Here is a 19,625-nt window from a genome sequence, read left to right as displayed (position 1 = left end):
ACGCTCACTGGGTTTGGCCACATTTTGGGCATTATTCTGACCTTTAAGTAATAAGTTCTTCAATACCCTGGAAACAATTAGAAGCATGGAAACCACCGGAAGTGCCACAGCGCAACCGTGTGCCGCTGAATTTCCGTTAATGTGTTTGTCACACAGGTTCGTGGAAGTGGGTTATGACTAAAGAGTATCTATGACATTGTGCATGCTGAGGTCTTTGTAACATTCTCAATCACTGTTTCCCATAAGTTAGAAGCAGCAAAATACCGTCATGCTTCAATGGTCCAGTGGCATAGCCTTTCTCCAAGCAGCCTACATTAGAATCCACATTTCAAATCAGCCCCTAGAAGAACATTCATGTTTAGACACCAAGGAGGCACGTTTGCAGGTAATGGCTTGTGGAAAGGCTTTGAATGTCTTGTAAAAGTCTTAGGGAGTTGGTAGTATGTATTATCCAAACTGTATTTCAGTATCTAGAATTTACTGCCAGGGGAGAGGCAGAGGCAGGGGCAGCACCCATTCCTCTCTGAGCCTCACATCTGAAATACCTCCCAGTCAACCCCCAGTCAGGCCTATAGAAAGCTCCAGAAACGGGCCCATCACATCTGTGTCGTGGCAGTCTCTTGTAGGAGACTGGAAAGGCCACAGGGCTGGTGGCTTTTATGAGGAAACACCAGCAGAGAAGCTGAGCCTCAAACTCCCGTGTCTAGTTTAAGGAAGTGAGGAGATTCCACTGTTGCTAGACACGTAAGTGTTGGAACCCACTTTGGCCTTAATCAGTCATACAGGTGACTTTGGAAGGCACTGTGAGGTCCCTCAGAGAGGCGCGACTTTCCTGGAATCCTTGAGGGGGAGAGAAAAGCAAAGGAGCCGAGTCTATGGTCCCCTTAGCTCGTCTGTGTGCCGTGTGATACAAAGAAAGCAACTGTGGCCAGTAAGTGGTTCCTGGCGCTCAAGCAGAATCAAGGTTTGCAGAATATTTTGGATTAAAACCTTTGCCAAGCGATCCCAAGAAGTGTTCACCTCGCTGCTGATTTGAGCTCTCTGGATGTCAGCAACAACAAAAAGAACCTTGTCACTGTGGAGCAAGACATAAAACCCTTCCTTCCCCAGTGGAATTGCCAGCTGCAGACAGCTGTGGCCTAAACGACAATGAGGGCGATACTGTGGATTTCTGGGAAAGGATTTCCACTCTTAGAGAAAACGACAGCACGTGGAAAGTTTAACGTGCAGTGAAGTCTACTTTTAATACACAACATTTAGGAATTATTCTACAGAGTTTCAGTTTATGGTATGTAGTTATTTTGACAGAATAAACACAGAAGATTAAACAAGAGTGTGGGAACATGGACATGCATTTGGACCTGGAGGTCGGCACCACTTGAAGCATTTACCTGGCCCCCTTCTATATCACTGTCTTTGTGAGCCACCCAGAAGCAGGGTTTATGGCGTAGGGTTGTTAAGTTAGGACGTCAGGCTTTGGTCTTGAGAACTAGTAGAAAAGTTACTGAGAACCCTCAGTGTCAGCTAAGTGTCTACTGAAGGCTAATCTCAAAGCATGCCAGCATTATTACAGTCTTCGATGCCTCTCCTCCCTGTCCCTCTGGGGAAACCCACTCCAACTTGACCTGTTTCGCTGACCTCAGACGAGGAAGAGGCCCTTTTAGATGGTAAATGGCCTCAAACCATCTGTGTGGGCTCCTTGCCAGCCTCATTTTGGAACATGCTCTGCCCAACGTGTCAGGATGATACCTAGAGTTCCTAGCTGAGATTCAAGAGACAACGCAGTCTGCTTGCTATCCCAGGACAATTTTGCCGTGTGGAAAATTCTGTGCATGCCAGAGAACCAACACAGCCTGGTCAATATCCCATCTACTACCAAGGATGTGGCTCATGAGGCCATCGCTCAGCACCTGCTGCCTTTCAGGCTGACCATGATCTCAAGAGTGAACCCTGATGAGCAGCAAAGTCTCTGTTGGAGTGGCTCTAGATCTCTCTCAGACTCATGGACTGGGGAGGGTCTGAAGGCATTATGCCTTGAGTAGTTTACTAAGCAGTAAACAATAGGTATCTGCTGTGGACTTCTTCTGCTGTTTGAATGTAACTGGCCCCCATAATCTCATAGGGAGTGGCACTGTTAGGAGGTGTGGCCTTGATAGAGGAAGTGTGTCACTGGGGGGGGCGGGCTTTGAGGTTTCCCATGCTCAGGATATTGCCCAGTGTGCCAGTGGACTTCCTGTTGCCTGTAAGATGCAGGACTCTCAGCCACTACTCCAGCACCATGTTTGCCTGCAAGCTGCCATGCTCCGTCATGATAAGGGGCCAAACCTTTGAAACTAGAAGGGAGTCATCCCAATTAAATGTTTTGTTTATAAGAGTTGCTGTGATCAAGGTGTCTCTTCACAGCAATAAAAACCCAACTAAGACACCATTCACGGTCAGCCTGTGGCTAACATTGGGAATTTCCTCTTTTCTAAGTCCTTATGTTTACTGCTAGTTATTTCTCTACTCTACACCATCAATCTCCTTACAGTTTCTTTTCATATAAGATGCTTATATTTGTTTAAAATCCTCCCTGGCATTGCAATTTTTGTTGTCTAATCTCCAAATAAGATTTCTAAAAAGAGCAACAAAAGCATGAAACCAAGCACCCAAACAAGCGCAAACCCCAGCCTCATCCGCCCCGCCCTCTCAGTCTCCACCCATTTCTCAGCCCCTAGGATGGCTTCCACCTCATCTTTCCACACAAGGGGCTTTCTTTCAGCCACCAAGCCATCACGGACGTCCTAAGTGTCAATGCAACAGTCTTTTCAGTTCTGCATCACGCAGCCTCCCGTCCAACAGCAGTGATAACGCTATCCCGCTAAACTCCCTCTTTTCTCACTCTTTTTTCTTTTTTGGTATGTGTGTACATGTGTGCATGCATGTGAGGAAGCCAGAGGTCAATGTTAGGTGACTTCCTGCATGGTTCTTCACTTCATTTTCTTGAGACAGGGTCTGTCATTGTACCTGGTGCTCGTCAGTCAGTTGGCTAGGCCTGCTGGCCACTAAGCCTCAGGGATTCCCTTTGTCTGCACCTACCTAGCACTGAAGTTACAGGCACATGCACTGTACTCAGGTTTTAACTTTTGTTTTTAAGCATGGGCGCTAGAAACACACAGGTTCTTAATGCTTACATGCCAGCCACACACTTTACCTAAGTGAGGCATCTCCCCAACTCTTCCTTCCTGACCTTCAAAATACCAGTATGTCCTAGTTTTCCTACTACATCTTATTTTTAGTATTATACATCTTATTCCCCCCTGGACAGATCCCATTCTTCAGCCTGTCCCCCACCTATTCTGCTACTGGTAACTATTACAAGCTCATTTCTAAAGCGGTCTAACGATGCTTGGTTTTTGTTATCTGTGTAATCCTTTCCACATTACGGAGGCTTGATTTGTGTTATCCCCATGATGTTACGGAAATCATAGTGCCTCCTAAGCTTATGCGTGAGCACTGGCTTCTGCCTCGTTGTCTTGGACTCCTTACGAGGGGAAACTGATTACCACATCAAGAGAATACACAAGCAACCACCCTTGAAGGGAGTGCCTGGAACCTCCTGCCTTGAGCTATGTGAGCCACCACTTAGGATGCCAATCCTGAAGCCCAGTCAAACTCTCAGACAGTTGTGCTTCAGTTCTGGTTTAAGTCTTACTTACAGTGTTTTCAGACCCTGAGTTATAACTATTAGCCTAGTCCTGAAATTCCTGATGAAAAAAAAATGAAAACCTTTGAGATATAAATGCGTATTGTTTTAGGTAGTCAAGTTTTATGATAACTTGGAAGATAGCAATAGACAAACAAGTAAGACAGATTTTGCTATTTACAAGCTGGTGCTCTTGTAACAAAAGCCAAAGGTGTAGGAGGGAGTTTGGAGCACGAGTAATACAATCTCTAAGACACAAGAAAGATCAGTGGATTCCTAAGAGAAGACGAGCAGGGGCTGGGGCTGAGGGAAGTGGAAAGAGATATCTGCTGGGAGGTAGCAGGACGTTCCCTACAGTGTCACACAAAGTAGCAAATGGGCTTAAAACCCCCCCGAAAGTGGGTGTCAGTGAAGAGGCCTGGATAACCTATGGGGCCCTGGGCAGTAGATCAGTGTTTATTCCTGGCAAACGAATGGACTTGGTGTGTCCACACCACAATGAGGGATGCTCTCTCAACCTGGACTCTAGGGGGAGGGACGAGGCCCTGCCCTGAATGAAATGACAGACTCTGGAGATCCCCTATGGGGAAGGGAGTGGGGATACGGTAGAAGGCTGGGGGGAGCTGGGGGGGGGTGCGGGAGGAGGGTAGGAGAGGGAGCTGGGATTGACATGTGAAGCAAGCTTGTTTCTAATTAAAAAATGTAATATAACAAAAGTCAAGGGATAACTGCTAAGGTTTCCAGACAGTGCTGAAGAGCCTCCTAGCTTCTGCCTCCTGTTCATGCTGAAATACAAGAGGGTTGCATGAGATTCAGGAACAATTGTTAGATAAAAGGAGGCCAGAATTGGATAGTTCTGAAAGCTCCCAGCTTTATCAAATGGAAAAGTAATCGCTCCCAGGCTAAAATCAAAGGCAGGACATGGCTAGGGAAAGTGGCATAGAGATAACACGGAGAGTTTGCCTATAATACTCTTCATTAAGGCCACAGGCATATTGCAGTTGCTGTCTCAGGGAACTACACAGACAAAAGGAGCTCAGACGATTAAGAGTAATGTCCTATAGCACTGTCGGTAGAGCAGGATTTCAGAAGGGCTTTTCTGGGAGAGACTTGTGCGTTTAATTTCCTAACATAGTGATCCTCAATACAGTCAATGGGTGGCCCACAAAGTCGTTTAAAGGATTATATTGTCAGGAACATTGTCACCTTAGACTCAAGGAGACAGGGTACGAGACAAAGGGTCTTCAGGCTTTCAAAATTCTGCAAGCATCCTAGAAAAAGATGGATGGTGCAGAAGCTACAGCCAAGCTCCTTAAGCTACGAGCCATGGAGAATCCCTGCCTAACAGAATATGTGGACTAGAGTGAAGAAATGCCCAGTGCTTGCCTGGTGGGGTTTCAGAGTTCCTCTTTTCCCGTGGCCCCTGCGTATCTCCAGGCCTCAACAGGAGCACACACAGGGGTTCTCCTCTGCCCACACCCTCATACATGTTGTCCTGTAAGGAGCACTGGGTACCAAAGGTCTTACTCTCCTTGCACTCCCCTGGGGATTTGTTAGACAGCCCATTGCTGCCTAGACACTGATGATAGGCAAATCTGAATCTCTAGAGCAGTGTTCTCAACCTTCCTCCTGATGCGACCCTTTAATACAGTTCCTCAAGTTGTGGTGACCCCAACCATAAAATTGCTTTTGTTGCTACTTCATAACTAATTTTGCTACTGTTGTGGATTGTAATTAAAATACTTCTGGAGAGAGAAGTCCGTCACAGGGGTCATGACCCACAGGTTGAGAACCACTGCTCTGGTGACTGTGGTGTTGCATTGCAGACTCTGACATAGGAACACGTCTATTCTATGTGTCCATCTAGACTACCCCAAGAGGAGGGAAGGTCAATTGAGAAAACGCCTCCGTAAGACTGGCCTGTGGGGCATTTTCTTGGGTAATAATTAATGTGGGAGGGTCCAGCCCCTTGTGGATGCTGCTGCTCGTGGGCAGGAGGTTCTGGGGCGTAGAAGAGAACAGACTGAGCAAGCCAGGAGGAGTAAGTCACCAAGCAGGGGTCCTCCATGGCTTCCGCTTCCGTTCCTCCTCCAGTTCCAGCCCTGACTTCCCTCGGCTGGGAGTGGCAGGAAACCCTTTCCTCCCTTAGCTGCTCTTCTGTTCAGGGTTTTATCAAGGCAATGGAAACTCCAACTAAGACAGCCTGGAAATCCAGTTTAAAAGGCAGAGGGGAAGAGAAGCTATGGTTAAAAAGACCAGGTCTCATTGTCATTTTTTGGGTATGGATTATTCAAAATAACCTTTCAATTTGGCAGAAGAGAAACCAGAAGTGTTGAGAAATGAGGAAACTGATACTTGTCATTGTCTTAGGAGTGGAACTTGGCATTTCATGTTTCAAGTGTGTGTTTTCCTTCAAATATTCCTTTTCCTGCACACCAAAGCAACCCACATCTCAAGGTATCCAAACATTTTTTAGGGTTTTTCTGTTTCTGTGGACACTATTTTTTTTCTCAGCTCTGTCATGGGGGACTGTCCCCTCCAAGCGCAAGGCAAACAAGAATCCTCTTCTCATGAGCACAGTTAAATCCTGCTAATTTTAACCTGCCACACACCATACAGACTTCCACCAAACCAGAGTTCCTGGCACGGCAAAGCTGTGATTCCGCCCCTGGCCTCTTACAGCGTCAAGCCTGTGGGGATCCCTGCTGCCCTTGTCACCGGTGCCGTTTTCCTGTGGCTGCTGTTCTTCTTCTCTGATTTGGTTTCTAGTGGTTTCATCATGTGTCTGCTTGTGTCTGGAGATTTTCTGAGCAACTAGACCTGTAAACGTCCATCTTTTAAAACACATGGGATGTTTTCTAGGACAATGCTTTGTGTCCTTTACCCTCTCTGCCACTTAGGAATTACAAGTACTCATATGCTGGGAAAATTTCCCAGAGTCTCCGTGATTCTAATCACTGTGCTTGGGTCTCCTTTCTTTTTCAGATTGGATGCTTTCTCATCTGTATCTTCCAGCTGACCAATGTATTCGTTCTACCACATTTCAACTGACAAGTGACAAATGACACAACATCTAGAGGTCTGAACGACACCCATTTATTCTGCAAGTTGGGAGGCAGCAGGATTGGCCGTGTCTTCTGGTCAGTGTCACAAGAGCAAGTATACAGTGTCAGCTGGACTACGAGAGTGAGGACAGTGTCAGCTGGACTACGAGAGTGAGGACAGTGTCAGCTGGACTATGAGAGTGAGGACAGTGTCAGCTGGACTACGAGAGTGAGTACAGTGTCAGCTGGACTATGAGAGTGAGGACAGTGTCAGCTGGACTACGAGAGTGAGGACAGTGTCAGCTGGACTACGAGAGTGAGGACAGTGTCAGCTGGACTATGAGAGTGAGGACAGTGTCAGCTGGACTACGAGAGTGAGGACAGTGTCAGCTGGACTACGAGAGTGAGGACAGTGTCAGCTGGACTACGAGAGTGAGTACAGTGTCAGCTGGACTACGAGAGTGAGGACAGTGTCAGCTGGACTACGAGAGTGAGGACAGTGTCAGCTGGACTACGAGAGTGAGGACAGTGTCAGCTGGACTACGAGAGTGAGGACAGTGTCAGCTGGACTACGAGAGTGAGGACAGTGTCAGCTGGACTACGAGAGTGAGGACAGTGTCAGCTGGACTACGAGAGTGAGGACAGTGTCAGCTGGACTACGAGAGTGAGGATACAGTGTCAGCTGGACTATGACAGTGAGGATACAGTGTCAGCTGGAGTATGAGAGTGAGGACAGTGTCAGCTGGACTATGAGAGTGAGGACAGTGTCAGCTGGACTATGAGAGTGAGGACAGTGTCAGCTGGACTATGAGAGTGAGGACAGTGTCAGCTGGACTATGAGAGTGAGGACAGTGTCAGCTGGACTACGAGAGTGAGGACAGTGTCAGCTGGAGTATGAGAGTGAGGACAGTGTCAGCTGGACTATGAGAGTGAGGACAGTGTCAGCTGGATTATTAGAGTGAGGACAGTGTCAGCTGGAGTATGAGAGTGAGGACAGTGTCAGCTGGACTACGAGAGTGAGGATACAGTGTCAGCTGGACTACGAGACTGAGGACAGTGTCACCTGGACTACGAGAGTGAGGACAGTGTCAGCTGGACTACGAGAGTGAGGACAGTGTCAGCTGGAGTATGAGAGTGAGGACAGTGTCAGCTGGACTACGAGAGTGAGGACAGTGTCAGCTGGACTACGAGAGTGAGGACAGTGTCAGCTGGAGTATGAGAGTGAGGACAGTGTTGAAAGACCCTGGCCCAGTCTAAACAGGCAGCTGAGGCTTATGGAAAATTCCGTTCCCCCACAGCTGCATAGTCATTGCCTATCAGAAGGGAGCTCAGCCCAAGGACACAGGCTGCCGGGTGTCAAACAAGATATCTGCGGGCGGCCGGATGGCCAGCTCAGCAAGGTTAAACAAACACAGAGATATCTGCGGGCGACCAGATGGCCAGCTCAGCAAGGTTAAGCAAACACAGAGACCGATTGTTCCTCGGATAGGGCCAAGACTTGAGTTCCAAGAAAAACCTCGATTGCCCGCGCTCTGAGCCCTAGCCTCATTTAAATTGCCCAATCAGGGTCCTGTTACTAGGCTTCTGGCTTCTGTACCGCACTTTTTGCTATAAAAGAACCCCTGAGTCCCCAGCTCGGGGCTCTCAGTTCCCGAGACTGAGACGCCCGGGTACCCGTGTGTTACCAATAATGCCTCTTGCTGTTGCATCCAAGCTCGTGGTCTCGCTGTTCCTTGGGTTCGGGTCTCCCTTCCGTGAAAGTATCCCTTTTGGGGTCTTTCAGTGTCAGCTGGACTACGAGACGGAGGACAGTGTCAGCTGGACTACGAGAGTGAGGATACAGTGTCAGCTGGACTACGAGAGTGAGGACACAGTGTCAGCTGGACTACGAGAGTGAGGACAGTGTCAGCTGGAGTATGAGCGTGAGGACAGTGTCAGCTGGACTATGAGAGTGAGGATACAGTGTCAGCTGGACTACGAGAGTGAGGACAGTGTCAGCTGGACTACGAGAGTGAGGACAGTGTCAGCTGGAGTATGAGCGTGAGGACAGTGTCAGCTGGACTATGAGAGTGAGGATACAGTGTCACCTGGACTACGAGAGTGAGGACAGTGTCAGCTGGACGATCTCCTTACTTGGAAGCTAGACACAGAGAGGACCGCATTCTGAGACTGTTCCGGCTGTGGCCTTATGATGAAGGCTGTGGCCTCACTGGCTGGCACTAGCAGTCACTTCCATGTTTGTCTGGCTTTTGCAGCGAGCTCACTGCCCATCTGCCATACTGCAGGTACCGCCATGATGGGTTTTGCTCCCACAAGGTAGCCAGACCCTTATTTCTCCCTTCACAAAGTTTTCAAGACTCATGGCTCTTACCTGATGAATTAGGCCCACCCAGCGTTAATTAAAAACCAGCTACTCTAGAACCATAATTGTATCTATAAATCCCTTCATTTTGACTGCATTCAGAAAGAGTGGCCTCTGAACAGGAGGTACAGTTCACAAAATGGACAATTGGCTGGGATTTTGGAACAGTCTTGAGCCAGACAGGCGTGGAGCACACCTTTAATCCCAGCACTTAGGAGGTAGAGACAGGCGGATCTCTGAATTTCAGGGTAGCCTGGTCTACAGAGTGAGTTCCAGGACAGCCAGGACTACACAGAGAAACCCTGTCTTTAAAATCAGAAGAAAAAGACAGTGTTGTATTCAAAACACAATGCCTTGTTTTAAGAAAATGGAAAAATGATCATATTTCACCTTAAAGTATTTCTACATCCCCCAAAGGGAACTAGAGAACTTCCTAAAGCTTATATACCTACTGGGCACAGAGTGAGAATAACAAATACTTCACTGCTATTCCACGAGCATGTTTACTGGTGAGTTACACCGGTACTTACCATCTCTCAAGTTTCTGAGAATTTTTGCCAGGTTTTGGAGTGATGAGAACATCACCAAGGTCAGAGTGAGAAGAACTGTAAATCAAACCTTAGCCTATCACCCAGTCCTTTAGAGAACATTTGCCAAACCCCACCTTTAGTGTAGGTTTATATTTTTGGTACTATGTCTGCTTATTGAATATTTTGCAAGATGCTGTGCTGGTCATCAAAATTAGTTCTTACTTAGCTACATTTTACAATTTAAAAGATGTGTTATTTTCATGAGCTTATAAACCACTTTTGCATTCATTGCAATGAAATATCTTGTTGCTGTATATACACTCTCTAGAGTGACCCCCCTTACCTTGTTTGATTTAATTACTAAAATTATGTGACTGTGGGGCTGAGGCAATGACCAGGGCTCGGTTCTCAGCACCCACACAGTGGTTAGTAATCACCCTTCATTCTAGTCAGTACATCCAACACCCTCTTCTGACCTCTGAGGGCAACACCGCTTACAATGCTACACACATACACACACACACACACACACACACACACACGAAATAAAAATAAATCTTTTCCCCAAAACAATCTAAATCACTGCTACTTGGAATTTTATGCTTCTAAAAACGTGCACAATTCATAAATTGTGCCTTTTGAAGGTAAAAAGAAGTATGAACTCTTACACACAGAGCAGAGGTATTCATATTTCAAGAGATTAGCAGGAAAGGAAGTTGTTTTTGATGGCTTATCCACGAGTCCCCACAGTTATGGAGGTGTTGCTCAGCCTAGTTTGCTTAAAACAGACAAGGTTTCCCTTATCTTTGATCTGCAGACACTTGCTCATATCTTGGGAAGAAGCCACGAACTTACACTTCCAGAGCTAGGTTCAACTCAGTATAGCATGAAACACTTTGAACACCAGCTCCTTGATGGCTGTTGTGGTCACCCAGCCTGTCTGGTGCTGAACTCAGATATTTGCAAGTCCTTGGAGGTGGCATCTACAATTCTGTGTGAATGAGAATGTCCAATTATTCCCTAAGAAGCACTTCTGTTCTTTTGTTTGCTTAGGCAAGAAATTGTTGTGGCATGTCCAACATTCTAAGTGATTCGGCCTCAGAGCATGTGTTAGAAACTGTACGGGGAGTTAATGACTTCTCAGGCCTAAAAGGTTCCTCGGCTTAGGATTTCTGAGACCAGTTATGTCCATGTTTCTTCTCGTCCTACTGGGATTCAATGTTGTTAGCAACCTTCTGTGTGGTTCTTAAATACCCTGACCTTTTGAAGCCTTCCCAGGTGTCACTGCCTCTTTCTTGATCTCTGCAATATAAGCTGCATTGTTTAGTGGAGTTGAGCTCAATGAACTTTAGAAATTCTCCCGGAGACTATGAACTGACTAATACCCGGGGTTGCATAAACAGGCAGACACAATGTTTCTAAGGCCAAGCTTGCTGGGCAGCCCAGGATGTGACTTGGAATCTGGAAAGGAACATTTTGCTCACTTGTGCATCTATGACGAGCTCCAGGTGCAGCTACAAGTTAAGTGGCTGGCTTTTCTGATCTGAGCTCAGACGGACCCTCTCACTGAGCATCGCAGCCTGCACTGTTGAGGACCTTAGGAATTCCACGAGCACCCTCTGGGCCCATTACAGCCTCTGGCTTCAGAGGTCTTAAAACACATTTCAGCATACATAGAAACATAAAAAGGACATCTTTTTTTTTCTTAAGGGGTCTGATTAAACTTGAAGTTTCCTGTTTTTGGATGAGGATGGGGTTGGGACAGGGTTTCACTCGGCTCAGACTGGCCTTGAACTCCTATGTAATGGAGAATGGTTTGAGTTTCCTGATCCTCCTGCCTCAACCTCCTGAGTGCTGCGATTACAGGTGTGCCACCACACCTGGTTAAAGGCAATGTTTTGTGTGAGCTTAATTTATGGAAGTTAAAAGTTACACAAGTTAAGTCTGGTGACCCAGTTAACCCGTTTGCAAGGGTTCATACCTGGACCAAGAATCCACTATTGTGTTGGCCTTAGGCTTACATGGTGCTGTATCAGATTTCTCAGCCCTTTTCTTCAAACCTCACAGCTTGGCTAGTTTAACAGTTGAATTATACAGCCAAAATACAAGGGGGAGAAGATAGGGTTGTGGGTATAAAATTACATATATAAACTAATTAAGAAATAAATCCCCCTCTAAAAAGAAAAAAGTTCCCTTATATTTAAAATATGGATAGCATATGTGACTCTGCAGAGGGTGGGGTGGGGTGTGTCTGCAGAGGGTGGGGTGTGTCTGCAGAGGGTGGGGTGTGTCTGCAGAGGGTGGGGTGTGTCTGCAGAGGGTGGGGTGTGTCTGCAGAGGGTGGGGTGTGTCTGCAGAGGGTGGGGTGTGTCTGCAGAGGGTGTGGTGGGGTGTGACTCTGCAGAGGGTGTGGTGGGGTGTGTCTGCAGAGGGTGGGGTGTGTCTGCAGAGGGTGGGGTGTGTGTGTCTGCAGAGGGTGGGGTGTGACTCTGCAGAGGGTGGGATGTGTCTGCAGAGGGTGGGGTGGGTGTGTCTGCAGAGGGTGGGGTGTGTCTGCAGAGGGTGGGGTGGGTGTGTCTGCAGAGGGTGGGGTGTGACTCTGCAGAGGGTGGGGTGTGTCTGCAGAGGGTGGGGTGGGGTGTGTCTGCAGAGGGTGGGGTGGGGTGTGTCTGCAGAGGGTGGGGTGGGGTGTCTGCAGAGGGTGGGGTGTGTCTGCAGAGGGTGGGGTGGGTGTGACTCTGCAGAGGGTGTGGTGGGGTGTGACTCTGTAGAGGGTGGGGTGGGTGTGACTCTGCAGAGGGTGGGGTGGGGTGTGTCTGCAGAGGGTGGGGTGGGGTGTGTCTGCAGAGGGTGGGGTGGGGTGTGTCTGCAGAGGGTGGGGTGGGGTGTGTCTGCAGAGGGTGGGGTGTGTCTGCAGAGGGTGGGGTGGGGTGTGTCTGACTCTGCAGAGGGTGGGGTGGGGTGTGTCTGCAGAGGGTGTGGTGGGGTGTGTCTGCAGAGGGTGGAGTGTGTCTGCAGAGGGTGGGGTGGGGTGTGTCTGCAGAGGGTGGGGTGGGGTGTGACTCTGCAGAGGGTGGGGTGGGGTGTGTCTGCAGAGGGTGGGGTGGGTGTGACTCTGCAGAGGGTGGGGTGGGTGTGACTCTGCAGAGGGTGGGGTGGGGTGTGTCTGCAGAGGGTGGGGTGTGTCTGCAGAGGGTGGGGTGGGTGTGACTCTGCAGAGGGTGGGGTGGGGTGTGTCTGCAGAGGGTGGGGTGGGTGTGACTCTGCAGAGGGTGGGGTGGGTGTGACTCTGCAGAGGGTGGGGTGGGTGTGACTCTGCAGAGGGTGGGGTGGGGTGTGTCTGCAGAGGGTGGGGTGTGTCTGCAGAGGGTGGGGTGGGTGTGACTCTGCAGAGGGTGGGGTGGGGTGTGTCTGCAGAGGGTGGGGTGGGGTGTGTCTGCAGAGGGCTGAGCGTCCTCTGCTCTGCGCCGTCAGCTGGGCCCCACGGTTGGCCGTGTGGGTGAGGTGATCCTAGAGTACACAGCCGCACGTTATTGTAGCTACTCTGAGGCTTACTTACTTCCTGCCTTTGGTAGTGTATTGCGGGGCATGCAGTGACCATGAAAACTTAAAGGGCTTAAAAGCCTGTTCAGCTAGTGTTGATACAGTTGGCAATGCATGGGTAAAAGCCTTTGTTCTGGGTATGTTAACTGTATGCTGCTAACTTCTGCAACCAATAAGAAAAAGCTGGCGAAAGGAAAAATTTGAAATAAATGCAATGTCTATCATGTCACACAGGATAAATGAAAACTAACCTGGAACATTTTCAAGAGGAAAAATGGAAAACATGTATGATTTAGGATATAGTTATGAGTGCAATATCATATTGTGTGAGAGCTTTTGTAAGAATTTATACTACAAGGCACTGGAGAGAGGGTTCTGTGGTTAAGGGAATGCATTGTTCTTCCAGAGTTCGGTTCCCAGGGTCTAAGCTAGGCAGCTCATGACTGTATGTAACTCCATCTCCAGGGTATCCTACGCTTCTGGCATCTGTGGGTACCCGGACTCAAATACACACACCTACTCACTCCCACACACAGAATTAAACATAGTAAAAACAAATCTCCAAGAAGAGAATTTATATCTCAAAAGCTTAGAGTTTTAAAGTCCTGTCACATTAGTTAGATTTAAAATTAGGATATTTAGATAAAGAATATTTCATATATCTATGTTTCCAAATTACTATAACAGTGGGGTGATTTCATGTGAAAAAAAAACTCAAAATAAATAGAAGATAAGAATCGAGCTCTTTGGGGTACAGAGGAGAGAAGTGGAAAGGCGGAGCCTGAGGGAGGAGCAGACCTATGGACCACATGGGAAAACATGGTCTCTAAGCTAGTGACTTACTTTTAATCACAAGCAGATAGTAGTTTATTACCCAGAGTTTTAGAAATTTACTATTCTTGAGAATGCTTCCTAGGCTTTCTTTTTCTCATTTAAGACCACGTCTTTGCATTTAATTCATCCTCAGAGCATCCCTGCAGGGCGCGCCTCTAATCACCCGCATGTAAAGTGACTGGAAAGTGGAGTCCTCCCGCTTGGGAAACACACATCCTTTGCCTGTCTTTTCTCAGTGCTCCCCGGGGCATGGTTTGTCATTAGAGTAGCTGCATGATCCCGAGCTGGCCCTGAAGTCACACACTGTGCCTCTCTGTCTCCGCACTGCTACTGGCAAGCCTGTACTGGTCCAAGGCTGCACACACAGGAACTCTGAGCACACAAATGGGTAACAGGCTCAGTGCATACGCAGACTGCACACGAGGCGGCACCCAGCACCTTCTACAGATCAGGGCCTGTGCATCCCCACTCCGCAGATGCCGGAACCAAAGCCCAGAAGGTGCAGGCGCTTCCCCAGCACAGGACCCAGACCTCCGTGCATTAGCTCCAGAGGCCTCTCTCTTTCCTGAGTGGCACCCAGGCTCACCGGGAGGGAAGCATGGCTTCTGAACATTCCTGGGCTTCCAGTGGATGCCACTCCACTGGGAGATAACCGGACACACGTCAGTGCAGAATAAACAAGCCCCAGGCCTGAACAATGGCTGTTTGTGAGACTGCTTTGCGGATACCTGTGGGGATTTGTGGGAGCGCCAGCTGTACTGGTGGCTGTGGAGGCTCGCCAGCAGAATATTTTCATCGGTGTCCACCTGGCCAAACCGCAGGGTCTCCTGTGTGTCGTTGCAGATCACAAAGTGGCTGAAGACCAACTCCTCCGCCTCAGGGTATTTGTTCTGGAAGAAAAAGAATATGAAAGCCAATGTGTGTATCAGATTAATTGCAAGATGTTTGGCAGCTGTCTGCCCAGTGGCCATTGCTACGGCACACAAATGTTAAAGGACCTGTTGTCATTAGCTCTGGTGCAGAGAAACAGTCTATACTTTCAGGATAAGCATAACAAAAATACCTTAAAGACATTGAACGTTCCAGGAATGTGTTTCAATTTATTCTCCCACAAAACAAATCACGCACACAGGAGAGGAAAAGAACAATGGGATCCACAAACATTTAACATTTCTGAGCAGAGTACCAGAGGCTAGAGTTACCATGTTCCCAGCCCTCAAACTCCACAATCAAGGCCAATTACCAAAGCCACAGCTTGAACCCTACAGAAAGTAAGAAACATTTAGGTTACTATGACCCTGGGATCCTTAAGAGGGTGTGTGTGTGTGTGTGTGTGTGTGTGTGTGTGTGTGTGTGTGTGTGTGTGTGTGTGTGTGTTGTGTGTGTGTGTGTATAAATCTGCTCAGGAAGAGATATAAATAAAACCATAACTTTCCCTCTATTGTTAAGAGGCTGAACATAGAAAACACATCAACTCCAGGATCCATTTAATGGCCAAGTTGCAGTTTTTAAGAGGAATAACGTGAGCTGAAAAAGTTCCCAGTATCTGCTTCATTCAACAAATAGCTCAGTAGCTAATATGCTCCATTAAACAGCAAAGGCTCATCTGATTAGTACTAGGTTTCTATGCTGATACCTGTTTCTCAGCCTAAAGAGTCCCTACTGGCTGCTCTGACATCAAAACACTGGCTGCAACTGTTTTTATCACCCAGGTTGTGACTTAAAAACAAGCAGAATGTTTCTGGGACACTAAAGGTGCCACTAAGAAAGGTATCACCTTGAGGATATAAGGAAACTTCCAGGTAGCTAATGGATTTGCAGGTAAAGGGAGGTAACACTTAGAAGACACTTTTCTACTGGGCCTCTATTTTCTGGCCAGCATCAGTTTGCTCCTTTTCTGAGGGGAGGGGAAGTAAAGAGTGTGGTAACTCAGAAGGAGGATGGCCCAAGGGACCGGGAAGCATGAAGCCCAAGGAGTGTACGTACGGATGAATGTCAGTGGTACCCAGGCAGCCAGAGACCAGATCCACGACTCCGTCAGCAAAGAGTTGTGGGAAACAGAACCCAACCCCAGTCATGCAGAACACTCCCAAGGTGTGTGCTCTATAGTTTGGGGGCCTTAACAGGACTCATTCTCCAGGCACCCTTGAAGACCACTACTACAACAACCACTGTCGCTACCAACATTACCGCCACCTCTATCACAACCACAACCGCCGTTACACTACCAACATTACCACAACCTCTACCACAACCGCCGTTACACTACCAACATTACCACAACCTCTACCACAACCGCCGTTACACTACCAACATTACCACAACTGCCGTTACACTACCAACATTACCACAACCACTACCACAACCGCCGTTACACTACCAACATTACCACAACCTCTACCACAACCGCCGTTACACTACCAACATTACCACAACCTCTACCACAACCGCCGTTACACTACCAACATTACCACAACCACTACCACAACCGCCGTTACACTACCAACATTACCACAACCTCTACCACAACCGCCGTTACACTACCAACATTACCACAACCTCTACCACAACCGCCGTTACACTACCAACATTACCACAACCTCTACCACAACCGCCGTTACACTACCAACATTACCACAACCTCTACCACAACCGCCGTTACACTACCAACATTACCACAACCACCGTTACACTACCAACATTACCACAACCGCCGTTACACTACCAACATTATCGCAATCACTTCTTTCTTCCTCAGTTCTTACGGTGTAGAACCCAGCTTGACAGACACTTGCAGCCGTGAATGCTCGCTGGCACGGCTTTCCCCGTTAGCCCTGAGCTGAAGACAGGCCCTGCTGTTGAGCTTCAGATGCCGCCTGCCTTTCCCCAGGAACTGCACGCTCCCCTCAACCCCTTCATTCAGTCAAATGTCAGCTGCTTCCTGGCCCAGGCCCGTCCCTCCGCTGGGACCTCTTGTTGGTTCACCTCGCTTGTACTCAGCTTGCAGGTTTGTTGTGTGATGTTTTACTTCTTTTTGGCTTTTTAGGGGGCCTGCCACCCAGCTCCCAAATAAATCACACATGGAGGCTTATTATTTCTTATAAATGCCTGGCCTTAGATTGGCTTGTTGCTAGCCGGCTTTTCTTAAGTTAACCCATCTATCTCTTGCTTCTGGGCTTTTACCTTTCTCTATTTCTTGTATATCTTACTTTCACTCTTACTCTGTGGGTGGCTGGGTGGTTAGCCCCTGATGTTCCTCCTCTCCTTTTTCTCTTCTTGCTCCTCCTCCTCCTCCTTCCTCCTTCAATTTATCCTCTCTGTCTGCCAGCCCCGCCCAGCCTTGCTCCTGCCTCGCTATTGGCCGTTCAGCTCTTTATTAGATCCCCAGATGTTGTAGACAGGTAAAGACTCACAGCTTCACCAAGTTAAACAAATGCAGCATAAACAAAAGTCACACACCTTAAAATAATATTCTACCACACAGATTCCTGTGTGTAATGCCAGTGCCTCAAAGCAGCTTTCTGAGACCTCCCCTGGCCTGGGCAGGCCTCCCTGTTTGATGTTGACGTGACTTGTTAGTTTGCCCGCTACTGGAGGCTATGCTTGCTGCCTGTGGGAAGGGCCAGGACCTGGATCCTTTACACGTTTACCTCCAATACTCCTCGTAATTCCCGACGCTTGAGTACTCAACAAACATTTAGGAAACAAACAACGAAAACAAGCAGTGTATGTTTTCTGATTGTGCTGGGAATTGAACCCAGGGCCAGGTGCACACCAGGAAACGCTCTGCCGATGAACCACACCCTAGGCTAACATTAATAATTATAGTGGCAAAACATGCTGACTTTATAAAAACTAGGAAAACAGGTAAAAGGTGAATTTAGACGGTCAGTTTTGGAAGGGTTTCTTCGAGTGATCTTCCTCTCTGAGTGTCCAGCTCTTGCTGTTTAGGCCTGCCCTACCCAATCCTACTTAATGCATTTACCTAAAAGCTTTAATCAGACCTGAATCACAGTGTGGGATTAGTTCTGATGAGGTTTTTCCACTTGGTATTATATAATCAAAATAAACTGCTCTCCATGTAAACATCTCTCTCTCCTTTCCATGCAAGAGTACAAACGTGAAGGAAAGGGCCTGGCTGCAATTCCCACTCGGCTGCGCACCCTGAGGTTAAAATTCAGTTTTCATGGCGATGAACTGCGATCAGTCTCAATGCAGAGGTTAAGTTACCAGATGGAGGTTGAAAAAACATTGTATCCTTGCTCCTCCTCATTCCTAAAACCTGATGAGGGTTTAATAAATGATGAAGGTTTTAGGGGGAAAATGTAAATTAAAGAACAAAAAGGGGTTGTTTACATTTTTCTAAAGAATACTTGAGGGCCTTGGGGAAGTGTTTCTCAACTGCGCCTTCATCTATGGAGTTTATAAGTTTCAACATTTCTTGGGATGCTTTAGATTCTGTTATATAAAAACATGTATATTCGCTTATGTGACATCATCTACACTAAGACCCAGAATGCTTGCAAGGACGTGTAGCTAAAAGACGGCTTATTCATATTTCAAGTTCCTGTCACGTTGAGCAGGAGTCTGCATGGGAGAGATGACGTTTGGTATAAGGGAAACACGTGAGTGTGACCTCCATCTAAAGCTACTGTTCAAATCTGGGAAACTGACGCAGAAAGCAAAAAGAAAGAGGTGTTTTCAGTTCTTAATTTAGTTTCATGGAAGAAACCATCATCGTTTTACACACACACACACACACACACACACACACACACACACACACGGAGGAGGGAAAGGAGGAGGGGAAGGAGGGAGAAGAGGAAGAGGAGAGAGAGCGAGAGAGACAGGGTGGGGAGCACTCTATAATCATAGAAAGCAGAAACTGATGTAAAGTTCTGTCAGTTTTGCACCTATGACCTGAAAGTGAAGGGCGAGCTATGTCTGATAATAATCTGATTTTAAAAAGTAGACGGAGAACTAAAATCTCTTGTTCTACTTATTAAATTCATTTCTCATTGTCCATAACTATACCATATATCAGCATTATTAAACATACACTAAAATTCAAGTTTCAGAATAAACTTCCTTCTAAACACAGCGAGCTACATCCAGGACAGAAATAGCGAATGCAGTAAGCCCCTCCCAGCCCATTTCAATGCTGAATGTCCTCTGAGTTCAAAGTAGTGTACTTTCATATTTACTTTAGAATACACAGGGCTCGACGCCTACCACACTAAAGCTTGGTGGCAAGTACCCTTGACATGGGAGGAAACAAGAAAATTACAGCAACAATTACAGAAGCATATCCTCTTGTGGCGCATGTTAACATTGCCAAATCCCTGTGTAAATCAGAACCAACAATTCACAGAGTGTACCTGTCAGCAATCTGCTGGGTGACACATGGCTCTGTTTAATGGGATATTCCTGCAAGGCACTGTGTCAGCCGTCAGTCATTTGCAGTTTGATGTGGTTTCAAACATTCAAATATTTGTGTGCTATATTTTACTTATGTGTATAGCTGTGTCTAGGAGAATAATTTTTTTCTCGGGAAGAAAACTGGTATTTTGAAGGCCATTTTGCAGTAGTTGGTACATGTGAGTCTTCTTATAAAGCCCTGATACGAA

At 47.4% G+C, this 19,625-nt stretch overlaps 1 protein-coding gene across 3 annotated transcripts in view; it reads right to left on the bottom strand.

Moving 5' to 3' along the window:
- Nucleotides 1-19,625, bottom strand: part of Vps13b (vacuolar protein sorting 13 homolog B) — a 431,910-nt gene that overhangs the window by 60,591 nt on the left and 351,694 nt on the right. For 2 of the 3 annotated variants that reach the window (XM_040730363.1, XM_040730364.1), the window contains exon 42: nt 14,727-14,888. The exons of the other annotated variant lie outside the window; for it this stretch is intronic. In XM_040730363.1, the coding sequence (XP_040586297.1) occupies nt 14,727-14,888 (162 nt within the window). The remainder of the gene's footprint in view (nt 1-14,726; nt 14,889-19,625) is intronic. 3 annotated transcript variants of the gene reach the window in all.

The sequence above is a fragment of the Mesocricetus auratus genome, unplaced genomic scaffold (assembly GCF_017639785.1).
Source record: "Mesocricetus auratus isolate SY011 unplaced genomic scaffold, BCM_Maur_2.0 Super-Scaffold_100023, whole genome shotgun sequence".
NCBI lineage: Eukaryota > Metazoa > Chordata > Mammalia > Rodentia > Cricetidae > Mesocricetus > Mesocricetus auratus.
Note: the sequence above shows the minus strand (reverse complement) of the source record. Positions and strands in the feature narration are given on the sequence as shown.